At 41.0% G+C, this 23,696-nt stretch overlaps 2 protein-coding genes across 7 annotated transcripts in view; both read left to right on the top strand.

The window, feature by feature from the left end:
* Positions 1-14,261, top strand: part of Rbm25 (RNA binding motif protein 25) — a 56,747-nt gene extending 42,486 nt beyond the window's left edge. The window contains exons 14-19 of the mRNA XM_070030857.1: positions 1,063-1,213; positions 2,366-2,690; positions 3,056-3,330; positions 4,674-4,772; positions 7,620-7,667; positions 10,447-14,261. Coding sequence (XP_069886958.1) covers positions 1,063-1,213; positions 2,366-2,690; positions 3,056-3,330; positions 4,674-4,772; positions 7,620-7,667; positions 10,447-10,539 — 991 coding nt within the window. The 3' untranslated portion in view covers positions 10,540-14,261. The remainder of the gene's footprint in view (positions 1-1,062; positions 1,214-2,365; positions 2,691-3,055; positions 3,331-4,673; positions 4,773-7,619; positions 7,668-10,446) is intronic.
* A 4,905-nt stretch (positions 14,262-19,166) lies between these two features.
* Psen1 (presenilin 1) overlaps positions 19,167-23,696 on the top strand; it is a 58,773-nt gene continuing 54,243 nt past the window's right edge. For 3 of the 6 annotated variants that reach the window (XM_070030845.1, XM_070030799.1, XM_070030807.1), the window contains exon 1: positions 19,167-19,301. The gene's annotated coding sequence lies outside the window, so the exon portion shown is untranslated. Of the gene's footprint in view, positions 19,302-19,463; positions 19,674-22,863; positions 23,068-23,696 lie in introns of those variants that run through there. The other 3 variants (XM_070030835.1, XM_070030826.1, XM_070030816.1) reach the window with 2 other exon arrangements.

The following is a 23,696-nucleotide window of genomic DNA, read 5'->3' as shown; positions in this document are numbered from 1 at the left end:
CTCTGGGCCTGGGCGCTGTCCCTCAGCTCTTCAGCTCAAGGCTAGCACTCTACCACTTGAGCCACAGCGCCACTTCCGGCTTTTTTCATTTTTGCTTATGTGGTGCTGAGGAATCGAACCCAGGGCCTCAGGCATGCAAGGCAAGCACTCTACCACTGAGCCATCTTTCTAGCCCTGTTTTAGATACTTTTGAGAGTGCCTTTCATAAAAATTCATGGTGGGGACGGACTGGAAATGTGGCTTAATGGTAGATTGCTTGCCTAGCATGCGTGAGGCCCTGGGTTTGATTCCTCAGAACCACATACACAGAAAAATCCAGAAGTGGTGCTGAGCTAAAGAAATTCAGGGACAGTATCCAGGCCCTGAGTTCAAGCTCCAGAACTGGCAAAAAAAAAAAAAGCAGGCCCTGGTGCCTCACACCTACTTATCCTAGCTACTCAGGCTTAGATCTGAGGATCACAATTCAAAGCCAGCCTGGGCAGGAAAGTCCATGAGACTCTTTATCTCCAATAAGCCACTAGAAAACCAGAAGTGGCACTTTAGCTCAAGCAGTACAGTGATCGCCTTGAGCTGAAGAGCTGCAGGATAGTGCCCAAGCCCAGAGTTCAAGACCCATGGCCGACCAAAAAAAAAAAGTTCATGGTAATAGTTACCATGTTAAGACAATATTTAACATGGCTAAAATGTACATTGTGTACTGACGTGGGAATTCTACAGATGTAGAACATTGTGACAGTCTTCTCTTGGCCCTTAAAATTGAGAAAAGGCACTTTTAAGAAAGCATCATGTTGCTATGCAAAACAAAAGAAATGTACGTACCACCCAATGTGGAAGAAATAACTATCGCAAAGCTCATAGAAGTCATAAATGTTATAGACTGTGGTAGACAATTTGCTCCATGAAAGTTAGAATGTGTTTGTGACTTTACCTGAGCATCACTATCCCACGATACTGTGAAATTGGGGGAAATTATGTAATCACTTAATCACAATAAAAAAAAATAAAAAAAAGCATCATGTTTACAAACATCTGACTATTAAGTGGAGCCTATTGCTTTTGCAGGGGGAGTGCTCTTCAGAAAAGATTACGTGATAGGGAAAAGGAAATGGAAGCAGATGAACGAGACAGGAAGAGAGAAAAAGAAGAGCTTGAGGAAATCAGGCAACGCCTTCTGGCAGAAGGACACCCAGATCCAGATGCAGAGCTCCAGCGGGTAAGATACTACAACTTGAAGGGCTGGGAATGTGGCATAGTGGTTGAGTTCTTGCCTAGCATTCATGAAGCCCCAGATTCAGTTCCTCAGTACAACATAAACAGACAAGGCTGGAAGTACCAGCCTTAAGCAAAAGAAGCTCAGGGGCAGTGCCCAGGCCCTGAGTTCAAGCTCCAGGACTAGCAAAAAATATACTACAACATTTTCTTGTTTTCAAGCCAATAGTGATATAGTTTAATTTGTAGTTAAGGGGAATACACATTGTTTTCTGTAGAACTTGTAACTTTGTGGGAGGTTTCTAGTATTTTTTTTTTTTAGTACAGTGATCATCAGTATTCTTTTATTTATAGAGCATTTGTAAACATTTTACAAATCAACCCTTTTTTTTTTTTGGTTATTGATCATTGTCAGCTTGTATGTGTATATATTTATGCAGTGGGTCTGGGCCTTGAACTCAGGAACTTTGTGCTCTTTTGTGTGTGTATGCACCTCACATTCTATGGATGATCACATGTAATCATTTTCTTCTGTGTGTAATGCTAAAGCTGGTGATTACATTCTTATTTATAAACAGAAATGTCAGAAAGGGAAGAATTTTGGTATCAGAGACATAAATCAAAGTGAAAACTCAAAATGATGAAAGGGAGCCATTGGTGGCTCATGCCTATAATCCTAGCTATTGAGGAGGCTGAGATCTAAGGATCACAGTTCAAAGCCACCTTGGGCAAAAAAAGCTGTTAGGCTCGTAATTACCTCCATTAACTACCAAAAACTCAGAAGTGGAGCTGTAGGTCAAGTGTTAAGAGTGCTAGCCTTGGGCAAAAAAGCTCAAGGAGAGTACCTAGGCTCTGAGTTCAAGCCCTAGTACAGGCACAAAATAAAACACTTCTCTCCCCCCTCCTCCCCATGGTATAACACCTAATATATTTAGATTTCAGCTTTCTGAGAAGATGTAAATATTTTTTTCCTAGCCAACAAAAGAAATAAGTTGGGCTGGGATATAGCTTAGTTTGAGCTCATATTTAGCTTGGAGAAAGCCATAAGTTCAGTCCCCAGCACGGTTTGTTAAGAAAAGTTAGTTTGCAAAAATGTTGTAAAGTACAAAGCAAACTACAGTTCAAACTTCTGAGTTAATATAACTTTTGGTTGTAGATGGAACAAGAGGCTGAGCGGCGTAGACAACCACAAATAAAACAAGAGCCAGAATCAGAGGAAGAAGAAGAAGAAAAGCAAGAAAAAGAAGAAAAACGAGAAGAACCCATGGAAGAAGAAGAGGAGCCAGAACAAAAGCCTTGTCTCAAGCCCACTCTAAGGCCCATCAGCTCTGCACCATCTGTTTCCTCTGCCAGTGGCAATGCAACTCCCAACACTCCTGGGGATGAGTCTCCCTGTGGTATTATTATCCCTCATGAAAACTCACCGGATCAACAGCAACCTGAGGAACATAGGCCAAAAATAGGACTAAGTCTTAAACTGGGTATGTTAGCATCTTTTTTTCCCTATCTCCCCACCTGATTTCTCTGTATTTTGCTTTAAGGAAAATAATAAATCTGTGCTGCTTGGTAGGTAGATAGCAAAATATTTAAAAAATGCCTTTCTAGCTCACGATTGTTTTCATAGTTCTACTAGTGCTCCTATATCTGCAGCTGCCTCAAGTTCTGAGAAGAAGTGAAAAGTTAAATTTTCTAGCACTTGTGAGTAGAGAGTTACTTTTTATAGTTGGGATATTTATCGGAGACTTGTGGAAGTATGTTTTGTACTGCTTTTAAGGGACGGTGGGTTGTCAAATTTAACATTTGAAAATGACATCTTCAGAATGCTAAGGAAGTCATTTTACTGTAGGTGCTTCTAATAGTCCTGGACAACCTAATTCTGTGAAGAGAAAGAAACTGCCTGTAGATAGTGTCTTTAACAAATTTGAGGATGAAGACAGTGATGATGTGCCCCGAAAAAGGAAACTGGTTCCTTTGGATTATGGTGAAGATGATAAAAATGCTGCCAAAGGCACTGTGAACACTGAAGAAAAGCGGAAACACATTAAGAGTCTCATTGAGAAAATCCCTACAGCCAAACCTGAGCTTTTTGCTTATCCGCTGGATTGGTCTATTGTGGATTCTGTGAGTAGCAATGTAAATGCTATCATCTTGGGAGTGTTGTGAATGTGACATACAATCTCCATTGGATCTAGTAGTGATGAAAATATGTGAACCATCTTCTTGACACCAAGAAAATGTCATGGCCAACGAATTTCTGTTACTGGGAAAATTCTTGGGTGGTACTTGCAGTACCCATAGATTAAAAGTAAATAATTGGATCTTAGGTCAGTTTGTCACTGAATATATTAACTTTAAGTCTTTCCCTCCCCCACTTTCAGCTTTTCATTATTATAGTTATTATGGTTAATTGGATTAAGAATCTTGTGAACTTTTCCTAGGCTGTCAGATTTCAGCCTCGAGAGTACCTAAGATTACAGGCGTGAGCCACCAGTGCTCACCTATCAGTTGATAGCTGTCAATGTCAAATGTTAGTTGACTTTTTTTTTTTTTTAATAATTATGTTGTACAAAGAAGTTATACTTCCAAAAGTCAGGTTATGAATACAGTGTTTTTTCATTAATGTCACCCCTTCTACTGTTCTCCCCCCTCCATTGTTTTTCCCTATTTTTTTCCTTCCATCCCTATCCTCAAGTTACATAGTTCAATTTTTACATAATGTACCTTGAATAGAATAATTGTATTTGCTCACACTTCCTTCCTTGTGTGCTATCTTCCATTTTATCCTTCTCCCAAAACATGTTTTCTGCTTCATTTTATTTATTTATTTATTTACTTATTTATTTATTTTTGGGTCCAGTCTTGGGCCTGAACTCTGGGACTGGGTGCTGTCCCTCAGCTCTTCAGCTAAAGGCTAGGGCTGTATCACTTGAGCCACAGCGCCACTTCCGACTTTTTTCTTTTTGTTTATGTGGTGCTGAGGAATCAAACCCAGGGCCTCATGCATGCAAGGCAAGCGCTCTACCACTGAGCCACCTTCCTAGCCCTACTTCATTTTATTTATTTATTTATTTAGTTAGTTAGTTAGTTATGTCAGTTGTGGGGCTTGAACTCTGGGCCTGGGCACTGTCCCTGAGCTCTTCAGCTCAAGGCTAGCACTCTACCACTTGAGCCACAATGCCACTTCTGATGTTTTCTCTTTATGTGGTGCTGAGGAATTGAACCCAGGGCCTCATGCATGCAAAGCAAGCGCTCTACCACTGAGCCACCTTCCCAGCCACCATTGTATTTATTTTGATAAATAGTTTATTAGTTGTTAAGAGGAGTTACTTGCCTTTGGACTTCTCAGCTATGTATACCATCTTTTCATTTGTGTGAATATGTATAAAAACTGAAGTTATATAGATTGTAGTGGATGTAATAAAAGGTTAAAAAAATTTTGTTCATTAATGTGCTTTGTTTTGTAGATATTGATGGAACGACGAATTAGACCTTGGATCAATAAGAAAATCATAGAATATATAGGTGAAGAAGAGGCTACATTAGTTGATTTTGTTTGTTCTAAGGTTAGTCTTTTTATTCTTTTCATTCCCAACATTTTATATTTTAAAACACTAGAGACTTTCTAAAAAAGTCTTTCAGAGCCTCAATTCATGATAATTCCTTTTTAGTTCAGCTGTCCATTGGTGCTTTAAGGACTCCTTCTACCCTTTCAGGCTTGTTATATCATGTGCAGGTTGTTTTTTTGTTTTATTTTTAATCGTTTTATTGTTATAGTTAAGGTGTTATACATAGGGGTTACCATTCATTAGTCACATAATGAGTACATTTCTGTTTTTGGACAATATGACTGCTTCCTTTACTTGCACCAGTTTCCCCTCCCATCCTTGCCTAATAGTTACATAGGTCATTTTGTACATGGTATATACTAAATAGCATGATTGCATTTGTTTACCCTCCCTTCCTTCCCTTTACCCCTACCAGCAACAATAACAGTAAAAAACAAACAAGTTTCCAATTCCTAGAGTTCTTGGATAGTGTTTTGCTTTTTTTTTTGCCAGTCCTGGGGCATGAACTCAGAATTCAGGGCTTAGGCACTGTCCCTGACCTTCTTTTGCTTAATTAAGGCTAACACTCCATGAGCCACAGTGTTCTTTCTGGCCTTTTCAGTATATGTGGTACTGAGGAATCAACCCAACCCAGGGCTTCATGCATGCTAGTCAAGCACTCTACCATTAAGCCACATTCCTAGCTCCAAATTAAGATTTTTTTTTTTTTTTTTTTTTGTTCAGTTGTGGGGCTTGACCTCTGGGCCTGAGTGCTTTCCCTCAGCTCTTCAGCTGAGCCACAGCACTACTTCCAAACAGTGTTTTAAATGTTTTGAGAAGTTATACCTTTGTGTTCTTCCTCTAAGGGTATCCTCCTTTAATCTATAATCTACTTGTCTGTAAATGCCTGGAGTTCTCTATAGATTATCATGTCAAGTTATATGTTAGATCTGGCTTCCACATATGAGAGAAAATATGTGTAGTTCATCTCTCTGAGATGGGCTCACCTCACTTAACATGATTTGTTCTAGTTAGATCTGTTTTCCTGCAAATTACATATTATTCTTTCTAATGGATAAGTATAAGTACCCCAGTTCATGACAATTCAATTTCAGTTATCATTGATACTTTAAGAAATCCTTCTATCCCTTTTCAGATTTGTCACAACATGAGGGGTGGCAGGGGAGAATGTGTGTATGTGTGTGTTGGTACTTTAAATCCTTCTAGGGCTGGGAAGGTGGCTTAGTGGTAGAGCACTTGCCTTGAATGCCTGAGGCCCTGGGTTCAATTCCTCAGCACCACAGAAGCAAAAAGCAAAATGTCGGAAGTGGCGCTGTGGCTCAAGTGGTAGAGCGTTAGCCTTGCGCTGAAGACCAGAAAGAAAGAAATCCTTCTACCCTTCAGACTTGTCACATCATATTCGGGGTGTGTGTGTGTGTGTGTGTGTGTGTGTGTGTGTGTGTGTGTGTCTGTGTGTGTGTGTGTGTGTGTGTGTGTGTGTGTGTGTGTCTGTGTGTGTGTGTGTGTGTGTGTGTATGTCTGTGTGTGTGTGTGTGTGTTTGAACACAGGGACTCTCACTCTCTTGCTTATGTGTGTGTGTGTTTGAACACAGGGACTCTCACTCTCTTGCTTATGTGTGTGTGTGTTTGAACACAGGGACTCTCACTCTCTTGCTTGGCTGGCTCTTTCTGCTCAAGGCTGGCCCTTTACCACCTGAGCTACACCAGTGTTTGGGCATTAATTGGAATTAAGTCCCAGACTTTTTTGCCCAGTGTAGCTTCAAACCAGAATCCTCAGATCTTGGTCTCTTGAGTAGCTAGGATTTAGTGTGAGTTACCATCACCCAGCTACATCGTGTTGTTCATTCAGAGCTCAGTTAGGAATGGATTGCTGGCAGCTGTCAGTTACGTTCTTTGCTGCTGCTGAGAATGCCTTGTTGTGCTCTGCTATTCCACCCTCTTGTTTGATTAGAAGAATGCTATTCAAGTACATTTGAAATTTGCAACAAAAGCCAGTAACTGTTTTGGCAATGTGTCCGTCCTTTGGAATATAATATTAAAATTGTCCTGTATCATAATAGTTGTTATTGTGCAGTAGCTGATTACTTAGTTCTTGGAGGTACAATGTACTTTGTCTGAAAACCTTAAGACATGTAAGTCATCCCCATTTGAAGATGAAGTTGAGGCTTGTATCACAGTTGTACAATAAGTACAGAACTTAAAGCCCACATGGTTAAATCAAGATACAGACTTATTGTCTCCTTCAAAGCAAGTCTTACTTTTGTTATTTAACGAAAGCATGGTCGCCATGTGAAGGTGTGACTTTTTTTTTTGGTGCTGGTCCTGGAGCTTGAACTCAGGGCCTGCATTCTGTCACTGAGCCCCAGCTCTTCTTGTTCCCCCTACACCCCTGAAGGAGTTTAGTGGAGGCAAGAGTCTCACTACTGCCTGGCTGGGCTTTGAACCATAATCATCAGATCTCAGCCTCTTGAGTAGCTAGGATTATAAGTATGTACCACTGTCATCCAGCTGTTGTAATATTCTTTCACAGGAAAAGTTACCTTATAATGAAAAGCAAACTGTTGTTGCCTTCTTCACTTGTAATTATGATAGCATTTAAACTTCTGAAGCTGGGCAAGGTGATGCGTGTCTAAAATTCCTGCACTTGGGAGGTTGATGTAGGAGGGTTGTGTAAGTAAGATTTGACTTACAATCAAATCCAAAAAAAGAAAGTTTATAGACAGGCTTCTTAGCCACAAAAAATTCCCTTACTAATTTGAGGTTTTTTTATCTTAAAACTTACTGTCTATATTCTGTTAGTAATTTTTCTTTCTTTTCAACATGACAATTATTTGTTTCTTTCAGGTTATGGCTCATAGTTCACCTCAGAGCATTTTAGATGATGTTGCCATGGTAAGTTAATAATAGATTTATTTCTGTGAACAAATATTTTCCGAATTTGTTTAATTTTGTGCCTGTGTTGGTTTCAGAGGCTTTTTTTTTTTTTTTTTTTTTTTTTTTTTTTTTTTGTGAAAATACTGTACAGAGGGGTTACAATTACATGGGCAAGATAATGAGTACATTTCTTATCAAGCATTGTAGCCTCCTCCTTTGTTTCCCCTTCCCATCCTCCCCCCCCCATCCCCCCCACCCAATCCTCCCCATTCTCTCCCCCCCCCCCCCCCCAGGCTTTCTTATATAAAACTAACTGAACTTTGAACATGAATTAAAAAAGAGTAAAGGTACCCACCAAAATATATTATTAGCTAACATTTATATATTGATCTTTTTCTTTTTACACTGTTTCTATCTCTAGGTTTATTGATTCATTAAGGGTTTACTGATGAAAGGAATAGGCCTTTAAAAGCTAACAAGGGCTGGGCGCCCGTGGCTCACGCCTATATGTTGAAATATTTGGATCCTAGCTACTACTCAGGAGGCTGAGATCTTAGGATTGAGGTTCAAAGCTAGCCCAAGCAAGAACAGCCATGAGACTCTTATCTCCAGTTAACCACCAGAAAACCAGATGTAGCACTGTGGCTCAAGTGGTAAAGCACTTACCTTGAGCTGAAGAGCATAGGAACAGCGTCAAGGCCCAGAGTTCAAGCTCCAGGACCAACAACAAAAAAAAGCTAACAAGGAAGCAGGTATACAGATACTAGTACAAAGAGCTGGAGGTGTGGTTCAAGTGGAAAGTGTCTTTGTAGTAATTAATAAAAACAGTATGCTTCCAGTCAGAGACTGTTTCTCTACAGAGGAGATGGAGTTGTTAATGGCAGGAAGTGAGACATAAAGATTATATAACTTGGTTTTTTTTACTTTCACTGTGATTTAAATGTCAGATCCTTAAATTTTTATTTATTTTGTTTTGTAAGTCATGGGGCTTGAACTCAGGGGCTGGGTGCTGTCCCTGAACTTTTTCATTCACTACTAGAGCTCTACCACTGTGAGCCACATTGCCACTTCCAGTTTTCTGGTGGGTAATTGGAGATAAAGAATCTCATGGCCTTTCCTGCCCAGGCTGACTTCAAACTGAAAATCTCAGCCTCCTGAGTAGCTAGGATTACAACCATGAGCCAGTGGGGACCGGCTCAATTGTATTTAACTTTGAATGGTAGTTAATTGTCACATTGATATTGTGCATTTATGTGTATATATGAGTGTGCCAGTTCTCTGGCTTGAACTCCAGGCCTGGGTGCTGTCCCTGAGCTCGTCAGCACAAGGCTAGCATTCTACCACTTGAGCCACGATGCCACTTCTGGCTTTCTGGTGGTTAACTGGAGATGAGTCTCACGGGGACTTTCCTGCCCCGGCTGGCTTTGAACTGCAATCCTTACTTCTCAGTCTCCTGAGTAGCTAGGATTATAGGCATGAGCTACCAATGCCTGGTAGTCTCATGGATTTTTTTGGGGGGTGGGGGGGACCTGGGCTGACTTCACACTGTAACCCTGAGTAGGTAGGATTACAAGCATTGTGATTCCTGCACCCAATTTGAGAATCACTATTTTAAGCCAACCCAAGCAGGAAAGTCCATGAAACTAACCACCAAAAAGCCAGGCCAGATATGTGGCTCACGTGTAGAGGGCTAGCTGAGCGGCTAATCAAGTATAAGTTTCTAAGTTCAAACCCTTGAAACAAGCACCTTCAGAAATAAGTGTTCTAAGTCTTGGTCTTGGCAGAGTTGAAATCAGTTTAGATATGTCAAAATTGTTTTAATTTTAAATATGTTGAAATATTTGGATTATGATTGTTGAATATTGTCATTTGAGTATTTTGTGGCTCACTGATCATAATCGGAGGACACCTACCCTCAGAGCTGAGATTTCAGGCATGAGCTATGGAATCCAATTGATTTTGAGACATGGTATATTATTTGCCATCTTTGCTCAGGCCTCCAATTTGAGATCCTACTGTCTTTTATCTTACATCGTTATTAGATTCCCCACAGTGTCTCCTGTTATGACATAATTACATTTCCTCTTGTTCTCCTACTTAGTAGATGGTAAAAGGTGAGATTTGATGATAAAGGTTACATAGAGATCTGTTTTCCTATAAATTCTTCCCCTAAACTGCCCCTAGGAAGACCTGGCTAAGAGACTGCTTTCTGCCAGGCACTGATACTCTGGAAGCTGGTCATAGTTGATTCATTTCAAAGGAAGCTCTCTTCAGAGCAGCTCCTGAGCTAAGGGCAAAGTCTCTGAGATGACAAAAGTGAATACAAGACACTTCCATTCTAAGTAGTAGGAAATAATATGATTTCTTGTGGTCACTTTTACAGTATTCTAAAGACTGAGTAATATAATGTTTATTTACTTTAGTAAATAAGCATCTAAAAAGCATTGGGCTAAATTCCAGATAAAGTTGTTTTGGAGGAGAGATATTCTGTATCTTGTTGTTAGTTATGTGTTTTTCTTCCTAAACTATCTTTAGGACAAGTATGTATTTTCCTTAGACATAAATGTAGTATCGGTTGAGACCAAAGTTGGGTGAAAGAATACTGCAGTGCTAATCTTTAGTAAGCTATGGTATTTTGCTGACTATTCTTTTGGGGTAATTTACATGTTCTGTTTAAACATTACAACACTAGACAGATTTCCTTGAACTCATTTTATTTGAAACTGCTTGTACATAGATAAAGCCAGGGAGATTCTGAGAATTACTTACACTGTTGCTGTTGTTTCTGTTTTTGTAGGTACTTGATGAAGAAGCAGAAGTTTTTATAGTCAAAATGTGGCGGTTATTGATATATGAAACAGAAGCCAAGAAAATTGGTCTTGTGAAGTAAAACGCTTGACATTTAGAGTTCCATTTCAGAATTCTTTCCCAGCCTTCAGAGGACTTTGAATTTTTCTTTGTTCTTCAAAGACGTTTGTGAGATCTGTAATTTTTTTCAATGTAGAAAATGTGAATTTTTTTGTCCTCTATAATTTGTTGATGCCCTGTGTACTCCCTTGGTTGTAAAGTCATCAGAATCCCTGGTTCTCTTTATACTCACCAGGTACAAAAATGACTGGTATGTTTTATAAGCTGCAGCTACTGTACACCGCCTAATAGAATCTTGTTCTGCTGATTTGTTCCTTGTAAATATTAAAATGACTCCCTAATTCTTTTTCAGAATTCCACTTAATATTGAACTGTACTGTATAGAAGCCAACATGAATAATTTTATTTGAGAGAATGCTAGTCATATCATTACCCTCACCCCCTTTGATCAGAAATGGTAAGCCCTCATGAAGGCAAAGAATTTAAAATTAGAATGAAAAATTAGCAGACAGCATTCCTACTGTATCTGTATGAATGTGTGTGAATGTTTGTATAAAGGTTTTTTCTTAATATGCCTTGATATGGGCTCCCTTAGACATTTCCTAATCGAACATAAAGGAAAAGTGACACTGTGCCAACCCAACTAATAGAATTAAGATTATTGGTTTCTCAAGAGTATGGTATTCTGTAGTAAGCAACATTCGGCTAACAGGATGGGGTTTCACTGAACAGCTGGCTGCTTCCGCTTTTCCTAATGGAATGTAGATCACAGTGATCCCTCCCCCCAATTTTATTGCTCAAAAATAAGGCACATTTAAAATTCCATCAAGGTTTTACATTAACTGGCCCTTAGTTTACTTTTGGTGTACTCCTTTGTTTAAAGTAGGGGACAGAGCCATGTCCTAGCGGCTCAGGCCTGTAATCCTACCTACTCAGGATGAGATCTGAGGATCACGGTTAAAAGTGAGCTGGGGCAGGAATGATCTCCAGTTAACCATCCAAAAGCTAGAAGTGGAGCTGTGGCTCAAGTGGTAGAGCGTTAGGTTTGAGCAAAAAAAGCTCAGGGACAAGCGCTCAGACTCTGAATTCAAGCTCCCAAGAGTAGCATCAAAAAAAATAAATAAATTTTTTAAAAATGGGGATTATGGGAAGTCATTCCAAAAGTGTAAGTGGGAAGAAAATCCTTTTTAAAACAAAAGGAGCTGGGGGTATAGTTCATGTTTACTATGTAAAAGGTCCTGGGATCAGTTCTCAGCACCAAAAAAATTAAATAAAATTAGGCAAGTTTATAGGCAAAGAGAGTTTTACAAAACACAATAGGAATTCAGCCTGGTGACAATTTATAAAGCATATATCTTATTTCCAAAGAATAAAATTGCTCAAGGCAGTTTCCAACCACTAATTTTTACTTCTGCTCTTCAGAGTTTAAACATACTGATAGTATATTTAAAGACACATCTGGGCTTTTAAAAATTGTAGGTCAGAACATCATCAGGGAGTAAAGTTATCTGAAATGTACCACGTTTTAGACAATTGCAAATACAAATTAAGTGCACCTGTTGCCATACTATTTATTTAAAAGAAAAAGATTGGCCTATTAGAAAAGTATAACTGTGAGCTTGAATTAACTAGATTAAAAAAAAAAAACATCTTGAGGACATTTGAAAATACTGTTCTTAACATTGAACCGTAACATGGTTCCATTATGTAAATATTTCAGATATTAAAAGTGTACATATTTGATCTTGGAGACGCATTCTTTCAGAGTCTTGTAAATAAATGCATCATGTTGTAATGTGTATTGCATGCTAAAAACAACTTGATAATATGGGTTGAATTATTTTTAATGGACTTGATTTCTATGACTTGGTATCAATAGGTCAAAGAGGCCATTTGCCTTATTTTGGATAAATCCATATACATTTATGGGAATTCTATGTTGTGTTAAAATGTCTTAAATTTTGTTTTTTTTTTTAAAGGAAATTTTCATAAAGATGTTTCTTGCCATTGCAAATTTATGCACTAGATTTTTTTCAGATTCATTTTCCCCAGCAGTCCACCACTTTGTTCAAGTACCTTGGTTTGACTGTCTTAACGACTGCATAGTTTAAGACATCGTATTAGGTGTTTTTATTTGGCCAATATTAAATGCATGAAAGTTTACTCAGGTAGATGGAGTTTACCTCGTTTCTTTTTTACTCTTTCAATTATGCTTATCTTAATCACTACAGATTAGAGATGTCACTTACTCGAAACCTTCAGAGGTACATAAAATTCATGTCTCCAGTGAATTTGTGGAATCATCAGCAGAGGAGTGGTTGATGTTACTCTAAGCTAGCTGAATGCTACTTCAAAAATGAAGTTTTGCCTGGGCACTGGTGGCTTACACCTGTAATCCTAGCTACTCAGAAGGCTGAGATATGAGAATCAAGGTTCAAAGCCACCTGGGCAGTAAAGTCTGTAAGACTCTTATTTCCGATAAACCTTAGAAAACAGGAAGTGGTGCTGTGGCTCAAGTGGTAGAGCGCTAGTTTTGAGCTGAAGCGCTGAGGGACAGTGCCCAGGCCTAGTTCAATCCCACCGCCAAATTTAAAAAAAAAAAAAATGAGGCTTTAGGGCTTGCATGAAGCTCTGGGTTTAATTTCTCAGTACCACATAAGCAGAAAAAGCCAGAAGTGGTGCTGTGGCTCAGGTGGTAGAGTGCAAGCCTTGAGCAAAAGAAGTTCAAGGACAGAGCCCAGGCCCTGAATTCAAACCCCAGGACTAGCAAAAAAACTGAAATTTTGCCACTAAGCTTCATAAAAAATTTTTAGGTTTCAGTTTGTTTTTCAGAATCGCCTATGAACATGTATAAGCTGGAGCATATTCTACTGTCTGGGAAAAGTCCATGTTTCTGTTCAGCTGCTTTAGCTTTTGAGTTTATAAATTAATTTCAGTTTAAAAGCTTTACTTCAAAGTTGTTATAAAACTGCCATCAAAGTCTATTCTTACCCTGGCAGTTAGAAAACTAATGCTTATTCCTCATTTGGTCCTAAAATGAATTTTATAGGGGAAAAGGTAAGTAAAGAATTTGAAGTAGTTTTTCTAAAATTTCAATATGTACCTATGTCACTTGGGGGACCTTGTTAAAATTCAGAATGCTGATTTAGTAGGACTGTGTGGGGCCTGGGATTTTTTATAGCTCCAGATAATATAAATGGCAGCTGATCAAGGACTACACTTTGATTGGTATGTTAAGGTACTGGTTTATAATTTTAGCCTATAATTGATGTTTTATCCCAACAAACTACACAAATGCAACTGATTTTCTTATGTGCAGATAATGCATATTATGTTCTACTCATGAATATAGAACAATCTTCCAAAACATTGAGATCATCCTTAATATTTTAGGTCTCTTTTCCCAGCCAACCAGTGAAGATGGTTCTTAAGAATTTTGTTACTGATTTCATCATAAACTATAAAGGCATATAATAAACTATATAATAGTTTAAGAAAATGACTTTTTTCAGAATGCTGTATTAATCAGTTATGAATTTCAGCTGTTACACAACTGAATGAACATTGGATTTTAGAACCAAATTGAACTAAACATATCATTTTTATATTATTTTTTCCTTTCATATAAAGTAAATAAAAAGTAATGGAAGTAGGTATTCAAGGTTGATATGAAATATATTTATCCAAGTTCTATGAATGTTCCCAACTAACACCTCCAACTGATTAAAGGTTTTATTGTCAAAATAGCAACAGATTTTTCTGGGTTATATTTTAGCTTTTTAATACAGAATTGAGCAAGTTTTTCTTAGGAAAATGATGAAACTGGTGTGTGTGAATATCTGCTGGAGATCCAGAGTGTGATCATTCCAAACAGGCAGACAATCCAGATGACGAGAATAAAACAAGCTGGTACTGGTAGCTCATGCCTGTAATCCTAGCTACTCAGGAGCCTGAGATCTGAGGATCAAGGTTCAGAGCCAGCCCGAGGAAGGAAATCCCATGAGACACTGATCTTCGTTAAACGACTAGAAAACCGGAAGTGGCGCTGTGGCTCAAGTGGTAGAGTGCTTGCCTTGAGCTGAAAAGTGAAGAGCGCAGGAACAGAGCCCAAGCCCAGAGTTCAAGACCCACTACCCACCAAAAACTAAAAAATAGGGACTAGGAAGCTGGCTCAGTGGTAGAGCACTTGCCATGCATGCATGAGGCCCTGGGTTCGATTCCTCAGCACCACATAAGCAAAAAGAAAGCCAGAAGTGGTGCTGTGGTTCAAGTGGTAGGTAGAGCGCTAGCCTTGAGCTGAAGAGCTGAGGGACAGCGCCCAGTTCAGGCCCCACGACTGGACACCCCCCCGCCTTCCAAAATGAAAAAAAAATAATAATAAAATAAGATTGTCTAGCAAGTACAAAATGAGCTTATAATTTTCTGCCTGGTAATTTTTTGGAACTTACTACAAATCATAAGTATTTAAATTTTCATTTGAATTCTTGCCTTTTCCTCTTTGGTTCTTTGCACTTAATTTTATTACTTTAGTTATGAAGGCAAATTAGGAATGCCAATCTGAAATGCCTACAAAAATCATTTTTTTCCCTAGTACTTAGATTTGAACTCAAGACCTCCTGCTTGTTAGGTGGTACTCTGCCACTTGAGTTATGCCTCCAACCCTGCTTATGCTGGTTATTTTTAGACAGTGCCTTGTGAACTTTTCTGCCTTGGCTGGCCTTGAATTTGAACCTTCTGCTCTCAGCCTCCTGAATAGCTAGGATTGTGGCAAAAATCACCAGTGCCCAGCTAAAAAGATAATTTCCGTAAGTGAGTAGAATAAAATCTGAGCACTGTTGGCTCTTAACAATTTTAGCCACTACGAGGCTGAGACCTGTGGTTTGAAATGAACCTGGGTCTTGTTTGTTTTTGTTTTTTTGGAACCTGGGCTCTTTTATCTCCAATTAACCAGCAAAGTTCCAAAGTGGTGACATGGCTCAAGTTATAAAGAAAAAGCTCAGCAAGAGGCTTAGAGAGCAAGTCTCAGTATCAGCATAAAAATATATCTCAAGCATTGTTGTTTGAATTAGGTGACACTACAAACTCTTGTCTGTTCTGCCACATTATTAGTTGTATTGATGGGCTTTAGATTTTTTTTGTTGTTGTTGTTGTTGTTGTTGTTCATGGGGCCTTAACTCTGGGCTTGGGCGCTGTCCTTCAGCTCTTCAGCTCAAGGCTAGTGCTCTACTTCTGGCTTTTTTCTTTTTGTTTATGTGGTGCTGAGGAATTGAACCCAGGGCCTCATGCATGCAAGGCAAGCACTCTACCATTGAGCCACCTTCTCAGCCCGGAGATAACTTTTTGTTTGATAGTCCAGACTGACTTCCACCTTCCAACACAGCCTAGCTAGTCTTAAATGGAGTGCCTTAGCCTTCTGAATGCAGGGATTGCAGGCATATGCCATCATGCCCAGATACCTTTTTTGAAAAACAAGGAAAAATTAGTGGAAATTGTAGAGTCCAAAAACTATGAAGGTTGATTTTTTTTTCCTGTCTAATTGGTACATATCCCCAGGTCAGGAGACTTGAGTACTTGTTTCAAGTGGATAGAGAAGCTGTAAATAAAATTTCCTTTCAGTATAGTATTGAAACTAAATCAAGAAGTCCTAAATTCTTTGTGAAGACTATTAATTAAAAGTGACAAATATCAAGACCCTAAAGCCAGAAACAGAAAAGTCTAGCTCTAACAGGTCCAAGTCTAAGGAAACATGCTTTCAATGAATTGGCATGATGGGGGAGAACTAATAAGATAGAATGTAGCCAACCACTGAGCTTTAGAGATAACATTTAATCTCAAATATGCTTACTATAGGAAGTGTGTGTGTGTGAAGAAGCTGCTCTCTTGATTGAGCAGGATTCAACCTGACATCTAACCAGCTCCTACGTAATTACTTCAGGCCCAGCACTTTGAATTTCTGTTTCATCTTTCAACAATTACCAGTGGGTTTTGTCATCATTTGTTTTGTCATGTACCCTGTCCCTGCTCTCAAGTTTGGAACATTTCTCATTGGCCTTCTGAGAAACTAGGACAGGTGCTAGTAGGCTTATTTATTTATATTTATTTTGGCATTGGAAATTGAACCCAGGACATTGCACTTGCTAGGCAAATGTCTTGCCACTGAGCTATACTCCAACCCAAATCCTTCTTAATATTGGAACTTTTTTTGGTTGGTCATGGGGCTTGAACTCTGGGCCTATGTGCTGTCTCTCAGCTCTTAAGTTCAAGGCAAGCACTCTACCACTTAAGCCACATCACCACTGTTTTCTAATGGTCTTATTGGAATAAGAGTCTTAAGATTTTCCTACCTAGGCTGGCTTTGAACCGAGATCCTCAGAACTCAGGCTCCTGAGTAGTCAGGATTACAGGTGTAAGCCACTGGTGCCCAGCTAAAATTAGAACTTTCAATGAACAGTTTAGTTTTAACCATCAGTGTCATCATTGGTGTTGTAAATACAAAGCATACCCCCTCACTTACAAATAACTCACAAACTTCAAAACTTAATGTTAGCATATGCCAATGACTCATACATGTAATCCTAGCTATTGAGGAGGCTAACGTATGGAAGGTTGATCTTTGAGGCCAAAAAAGTTCACTAGACTCCCATCTCCAATGCAATCAGCAAAAAGCAGGGCTGGAGATATGGTTGTACAGCACTAGCCAGGCAAGCATGCTGAGTAAGTGCAAAGCCCTAAGTTCAAATCCTTGTAGGGGAGTATGAGGACAGTCCCAGAATTTTTTTTTTACAGTTACATGAGCAAGGTAATGAGTAATTTCCTATCAAGCATTGTTGCCTCCTCCTTTGAAGTTTCTTATAGTATGTGCATTGTTTTATTTTTGTCAATTGTGGATCTTGAACTCTGGGCTTAAGTGCTGTGCTGTGCCTGAGCTCTTCAGCTCAAGCACCTACTCTACCACTTGAGCTACAGCTCTGCTTTTTTTTTTTTTTTTTGGGTCCAGTCGTGGGGCTTGAACTCTGGGCCTGGGCGCTGTCCCTCAGCTCTTCAGCTCAAGGCTAGCGCTCTACCACTTGAGCCACAGTGCCACTTCCGGCTTTTTTTCTTTTTGCTTATGTGGTGCTGAGGAATCGAACCCAGGGCCTCATGCATGCAAGGCAAGCACTCTACCACTGAGCCACCTTCCCAGGTCCTACTTCTGGTTTTCTAAGTGGTTTATTGGAGACGAGAGTCTCACAGACTTTCCTGCCGGGCTGGCTTTGAACCCGTGATCCATAGATCTCAGCCTCCTGAGTAGCTAGGATTACAGGTGTGAGTCACCAGTGCCCAGCTATTCCAAATTTTTTAACTCATTCAATCTATTTGAGGTGATACCTTACAGTTTTTTGTACTGTGGGCATTTCATACTAACAGTCTGCAATCAAACTGAATGAAAGTCCACAAACAGATGAAATTAGTCTGTATTTGTTCACACGAACTTTTTTTGGTGTGATTCTCCCCCTATACTGGTGAACAAAAGGGTAAAAACCCACCTTATGATTCAAGAGGTGAGAAATTCAGATACCTTAGCCTTTCAAACTTGTTCTGTTAAATGCAGATAAACAATACTTCCCTCTTACAGTTCCCTACTTAAATATGAAGCTTTTTGTGTGTGAAAGCTACAGAAATCTATACTGGAATAGTGTTGAGTGTGGTGGAAATAAGTGAGTTGGCATTGGGGTGAATAGGTACCTGGGGATTTCTTTGAAAGTAGGCATAGGGTCTACATAGTAAAGGCTGACTTATACCTCATGATCCTGTCTTCCAGATGTGACCATAGACATGCCCAACAATTCCCAGTTTAAGAGTCTAACATTTTTTAAAGAGAAAGTTAATTTGGCCCGCTGCTGCATATTTACTTTTACGTTTGTGGCTTCACTGTGTATCAGCAAGTTGCTATGCTGCTCACTGTTTTGTCAAAGCCTCCTAGTGTTGGGATTGAGGTGTTGTGTACTCCCTCCAAACCCAGTACTGGAGATTCCACCCCAAAGTCTTGTGCACGTTAAGGAATTGCTCATTAACTTTCACCTTTCAGTTTCCTGATTACCTGTAGGTTTCAACATTATCTCGTGATGGCATTTGTTTTGTTTTGTTTTTTTTTTTTTTTTACTTTGAATTGCATATAAGTGCGAGAGAGATTGGCTGGTCTCTGTCACATCTTGGATAATAGTGCCACAGACTGGACAAAGTCTGGCAGATGCAAGCAAACAAGTGTCTGAGCAAACCAGTAAACCAGCTACTGTTAGGTTTGGGATTTCTAAAATAGGACCTATTGGGTGCTGTCTAAAAAGCTTACCTTGTTTCTCACGTTCGCTCCACCCTCCGAAGTTTTCATGTATTGGACAGAAAAAGGGAGACAGACACACCGATAGAGCTGGTCCGCATTTTGAGTACTAGAGGAGTAGAAGCTGTTAGGTTTGTGATGCCTTCACTTGCAGACTGGGAGACACGCGGAGCCTGCCTCGCGCGTGTCTCCCAAGCCAGCAGCCGCAGCCGACCCGGCCCCGCGCTTCCAGCCAGTGGGCTCAAGGGCGCGAGGCGCGCGTTGCGCGTTGCCGGAAGCTCCGCCCCTATCCCTAGGGCTGCTGGCCAACGACGCCAGAGCCGGAAATGACGACGCGGGTGAGGCCTCCAGGGCGGGGCCTGGGACGGGCAGCTTTTGAGGGCCGCGATTTCACATCGGAAACAAAACAGCGGCGGCTCCGGAGGAAATCTGGCTGGGAGCGGGCGGCCTCAGCCGGGAAAGAGAAGGTGCGTGATTGGGAGTCTGAGTGGGCGGCGGTCAGGAGCACCCCTGACCCAGTCCCGACGCGGGCGGACGCGGTCAGGGCCCGGTCCTTTGTGGCCGCGGGCCGCGGAGCCGGTGTCCTCGAGGCTGAGGGGCGGGGCGCGGCCGGGCCGAAACAGAGGAAGCCCCGCGTGGGAAACGAGGAGAGGCGACCGGTTTCTCGGGCTGTGGGCGCGGTGCGGCCAAGTTGCAGCGCGAACTCTCTGAGCCTCGGTCCGGAAACCTGGGCCTCTCCCGGGCGACTCCGGCTGCGGGGGCCGGGAGCCGGGATTGGCCGCCTTGACTGGAGTGCAGCGGGGGAAGGGGCAACGCCCGGCCCGGGGCTGCCGGAGCAAGTGAGTCCTGAGTTGGTTTCTGTCCCGAAGTGAGTGGCACTCGGGGCTGAGTTCCCCTGGTCTCGCTCGCCAGGTGAAGACGCCTCCGGTGCTGCTTCCTTCCTCGGGACTGTCACGCTGCTGTGTGCCCGATGCTTGCCGAGGGTCTCATCCCCCCACCTCCCCCCTTTTCGTCCCTCTCAGTCTTCAGTGTGTAACATGTTGGGGTTAGTGGTTGGTCTTATGTACATCAAGAACTGGTAGCGGAGTCTGCAGTGCAGAAGGGACTTGAAGTGACTTTTCTTTTTACATGATTCAGGAGATCAAATGAGGATTTGATCTCTGATAGATGTTGGCAGAATCTTAGGTGATCCGGACATGGCAACCAGTTGAGGAGCGAGGCGGAAAGTGTGAAGTTGGCCCAGGAGACTAAATTTAGATAATGGGAAGAGGCCATCTCAGAAATAAGGAAGTTGGGGAAAAAAAGAACTGATGAGGAAGTTTCGCTTTTGAAATGTCTGTGGGTGAGGGTCCAGGACATGAGCTGTAAACATGAGTCACTTTGGATAGAATTACTAGTTGATGTTGGAGGTGTGGAGGACATGCCCAAGGGACAGACACATAGGAACACTTAGAAGGACCCAGTGGAAGGAGGCAGCTGAGGAGAATGAGTGGTAGGAAGAGAGCCGCTGTAATTCGGTGTCACAAAAGGTAAGAAAGTTCTTTAAGTAATTACAGAAGCAATATCTGATTCTGTAATATCCCCAGCATCTATCACACTTTCTGGTTACAGAAGAAAACCAGTGAGTGTTGGGGTTTGTTGTTTGTTTTTCAAAATACTGCGGGGGTTTTTTGATAATTTTTTTATTTTTAATTTTTTTATTGTGAAAATACTGTAGAGGAGTTACAATCACCTGAGCAAGATAATGAGTACATTTCTTATCAAGCATTGTTGCCTCCTCTGTTTTTCCCTTAGTGGATTTTGCTTTTGTTTTTGTTTTTGTTGGTCGTGGGGCCTGAATTCTGGGCCTGGGTGCTGTCCTTGAGCTCTTCAGCTCAAGGCTAGTGCTATACCACTTGAGCCACATCACCACTTCCAGCTGTTTCTTCTTATGTGGTGCTGAGGAATCGAACTCAGGGCCTCACGCATGTGAGGCAAGCACTCTACCACTGAGCACCTTCCCATCCCCAAATACTACGGTTTGAACTAGGGACTTTAAGGAATTTTCTAAGCAGGCCTTCTACCACTTGAGCCACGCCCCCAGCCTTTTTTGTTGTTGTTGTTTTAGTTATTTTTCAGATAGGGTTTTCTGTTTTTACCCAGGACAGACATCAGACTGCAATTCTGAACTAAAAGTCACATTCCACCATGCCTACTTGTCAGTTAAGATGGGGTATCAATTTTTGCCCTTGATCCTTCAAACCAATATCTTCCTGATCACTGCCTCCTAAGTAGTTGGAATTACAAGTTTCTGCATTGCAGAAACCCAGTGTTTGCTGGTTAAAGAGTGTTAATTTTGGGCTGGGAAGATGGCTCAGTGGTAGAGCGCTTGCCTTGCATGCATGAGGCCCTGGGTTCGATTCCTCAGCACCACATAAGCAGAAAAAATAAAAAAGCCGGAAGTGGCGCTGTGGCTCAAGTGGTAGAGTGCTAGCCTTGAGCTGAAGAGCTGAGGGACAGCGCCCAGGCCCAGAGTTCAGGCCCCACGACCGGACCCCCAAAAAAAAAAAAAAAAGTGTTAATTTTTGGTTCACAATTCTTCATTCAGTCCCTTGTTTAACTTGAGCGAAAAGAATGTGGGCAATGTTGAGTATAACCAAGAGATTGGCAAATTAAATTTAACTAATCACTTTTTATTTAAAACTAGCTATGTTATATATTGATTTCCACAGAAGATTTGAGACAGTCACTCATAATGGATATGTCTTTATTAGAGACTTTATTACAGTCTTAACATTTTGGGGAAATAATCTTTATAATTAAGAGCTTTAGGCAGGAGTGATAGTGCATACATGTAATGCCAGCTACTGAGAAAGTAGAGGCCAGAGGATTACTTGAGCCCATTAGCTCTAGGTCAGTGTGGGCAATACACCAAGGCCCTGTCTTGAAGGGAAAGGGAAAAAGAAGAGGGAGGTTGTGGGGGAGGGAATGTAATAGTACAAGACCGTAGTTCTATATCCATAGTTCTGAAATGTAAACATCAAAAGGTCTTTCATTAGCCAATTTAACAGGAAAATTTGACCTAGTATCTAGCTAAGGTTATTTTATTTCTTTTGTTGTTGTTGTTGTTGGTCATGGAGCCTGAACTCTGGGCCTGGGCACTGTCCCTCAGCTCTTCAGCTTAAGGCTAGCACTCTACCACTTGAGCCACAGTGCCACTTCGGCTTTTTCTGCTTGCATGGTGCTGAGGAATCGAAGCCAGGGCCTCATGCATGCAAGGCAAGCGCTCTACCACCGAGCAACCTTCCCAGGCCCAACTAAGGTTATTATGTATTTTGAAGATTGTTCATGTTTCACTGTGTTTGATTTGGGTGATTCTAAAACATTTGGGGACATATTTATTTTTTTATTTTTTTGTCAGTCGTGGGGCCTGAATTGTGGACCTGGGCACTGCCCCTCAGCTCTTCAGCTCTAGGCTAGCGCTCTACCACTTGAGACACGGCACCACTTCTGGCTTTTTCTGTTTATGTGGTGCTGAGGAATCAAACCCAGGGCCTTATACATGCAAGGCAAGCACTCTACCACTGAGCCATCTTCCTAGCCCATGAAGAACATATTTGTATCATATTAGCTTTGTTTATTTATTTATTTATTTATTTATTTATATTTTTTGTGTTCGGTCGTGAGGCCTGAACTCTGGGCCTGAGCGCTGTCCCTCAGCTCTTCAGCTCAAGGCTTGCATTCTACCACTTGAGCCACAGCGCCACTTCCAGCTTTTTTCTTTTTGCTTATGTGGTGCTGAGGAATTGACCCCAGGGCCTCAGGCATGCAAGGCAAGCGCTCTACCACTGAGCCACCTTCCCAGCCCTCATATTACCTTTAAAAGATTCAGAAACTGACTTCTAAATGTCCTAAAGGTTTCACATAAGGAATTCTGGGTTCCATCATCAGAGCCAGCAGTATCATTATTTTAAAACAAGTTGCTACAGTAACTATATAAAAGACATCCCCCAAACTCAGCAGCTTGGTGGTTTCTCACTCTGCTTCAAGGTGTAGGTGTGGATTAGCTGGGACCATTTGCATCTTCTGGGGCTCAGGCTGAAGAGAACAGTATCCATGCTAAGCTCTTCTCAAGGCAGCATCAGATGTGCAAGAAGGCAAGGCCAACTTCACAGCATAGCTCAAGTGTCTGCTAGCATCACAGCTACGAAGATTGCATGATCAAGTCATAATCAATCATGCCCAGAGCTTAGGGTGAGTAGGAGACTGCACCTTTTATAAAAGCCAAGGCCAATGTCACTACAAGAAATGCAGGTTCCTTGATATCAGATACCAAAATCTTAGTACACATCAGTGCTTTTATAAAATGGTGTGTATTTTAGGGCTGAGGACTTAGTTCAGTGATAGTAGAATGCTTGCTTACCTCGTATGTGAAGGAAACTGGGTTTGATCCTCAGCACTGCTAGAAAAAAAGAATTGAGCCAGGTGCCTGTAGTTTAGGCTTGTAATCCTAGCCTCAGGAAGCTGAGATCTAAGGATTAAGGTTCAAAGCCAGTCCAGGCAGCAAAGTTCATGAAACTTTTATCTCCAAATAACCAACAAAAAGCTGGAAGTAGTTCAGGTGGTTGGTAGAGTGCTATCCTGGAGTGTAAAAGCTAAGGGATAGTGCTTAAGGCCGGGCCCCAAGTTCAAGCCTCAATACTTGCATATAAGCTATAAGCTACACAGTCCTCCAGTAGCCTTATCTGAGATTCTAATACTAAATACAATGTAAATGTTATGTACATAGTTATTCTATATTGTTTATAGATGAACAATGCTATAATGACAAAAAGAAAATATGTACATGTTTAGTACAGATAAAAATTCTTTTTGCCAATTTT

This window comes from Dipodomys merriami, unplaced genomic scaffold (assembly GCF_024711535.1).
Source record: "Dipodomys merriami isolate MVZ:Mamm:240054 unplaced genomic scaffold, mDipMer1.0.p SCAF_1, whole genome shotgun sequence".
Taxonomy (NCBI): domain Eukaryota; kingdom Metazoa; phylum Chordata; class Mammalia; order Rodentia; family Heteromyidae; genus Dipodomys; species Dipodomys merriami.
Note: the sequence above shows the minus strand (reverse complement) of the source record. Positions and strands in the feature narration are given on the sequence as shown.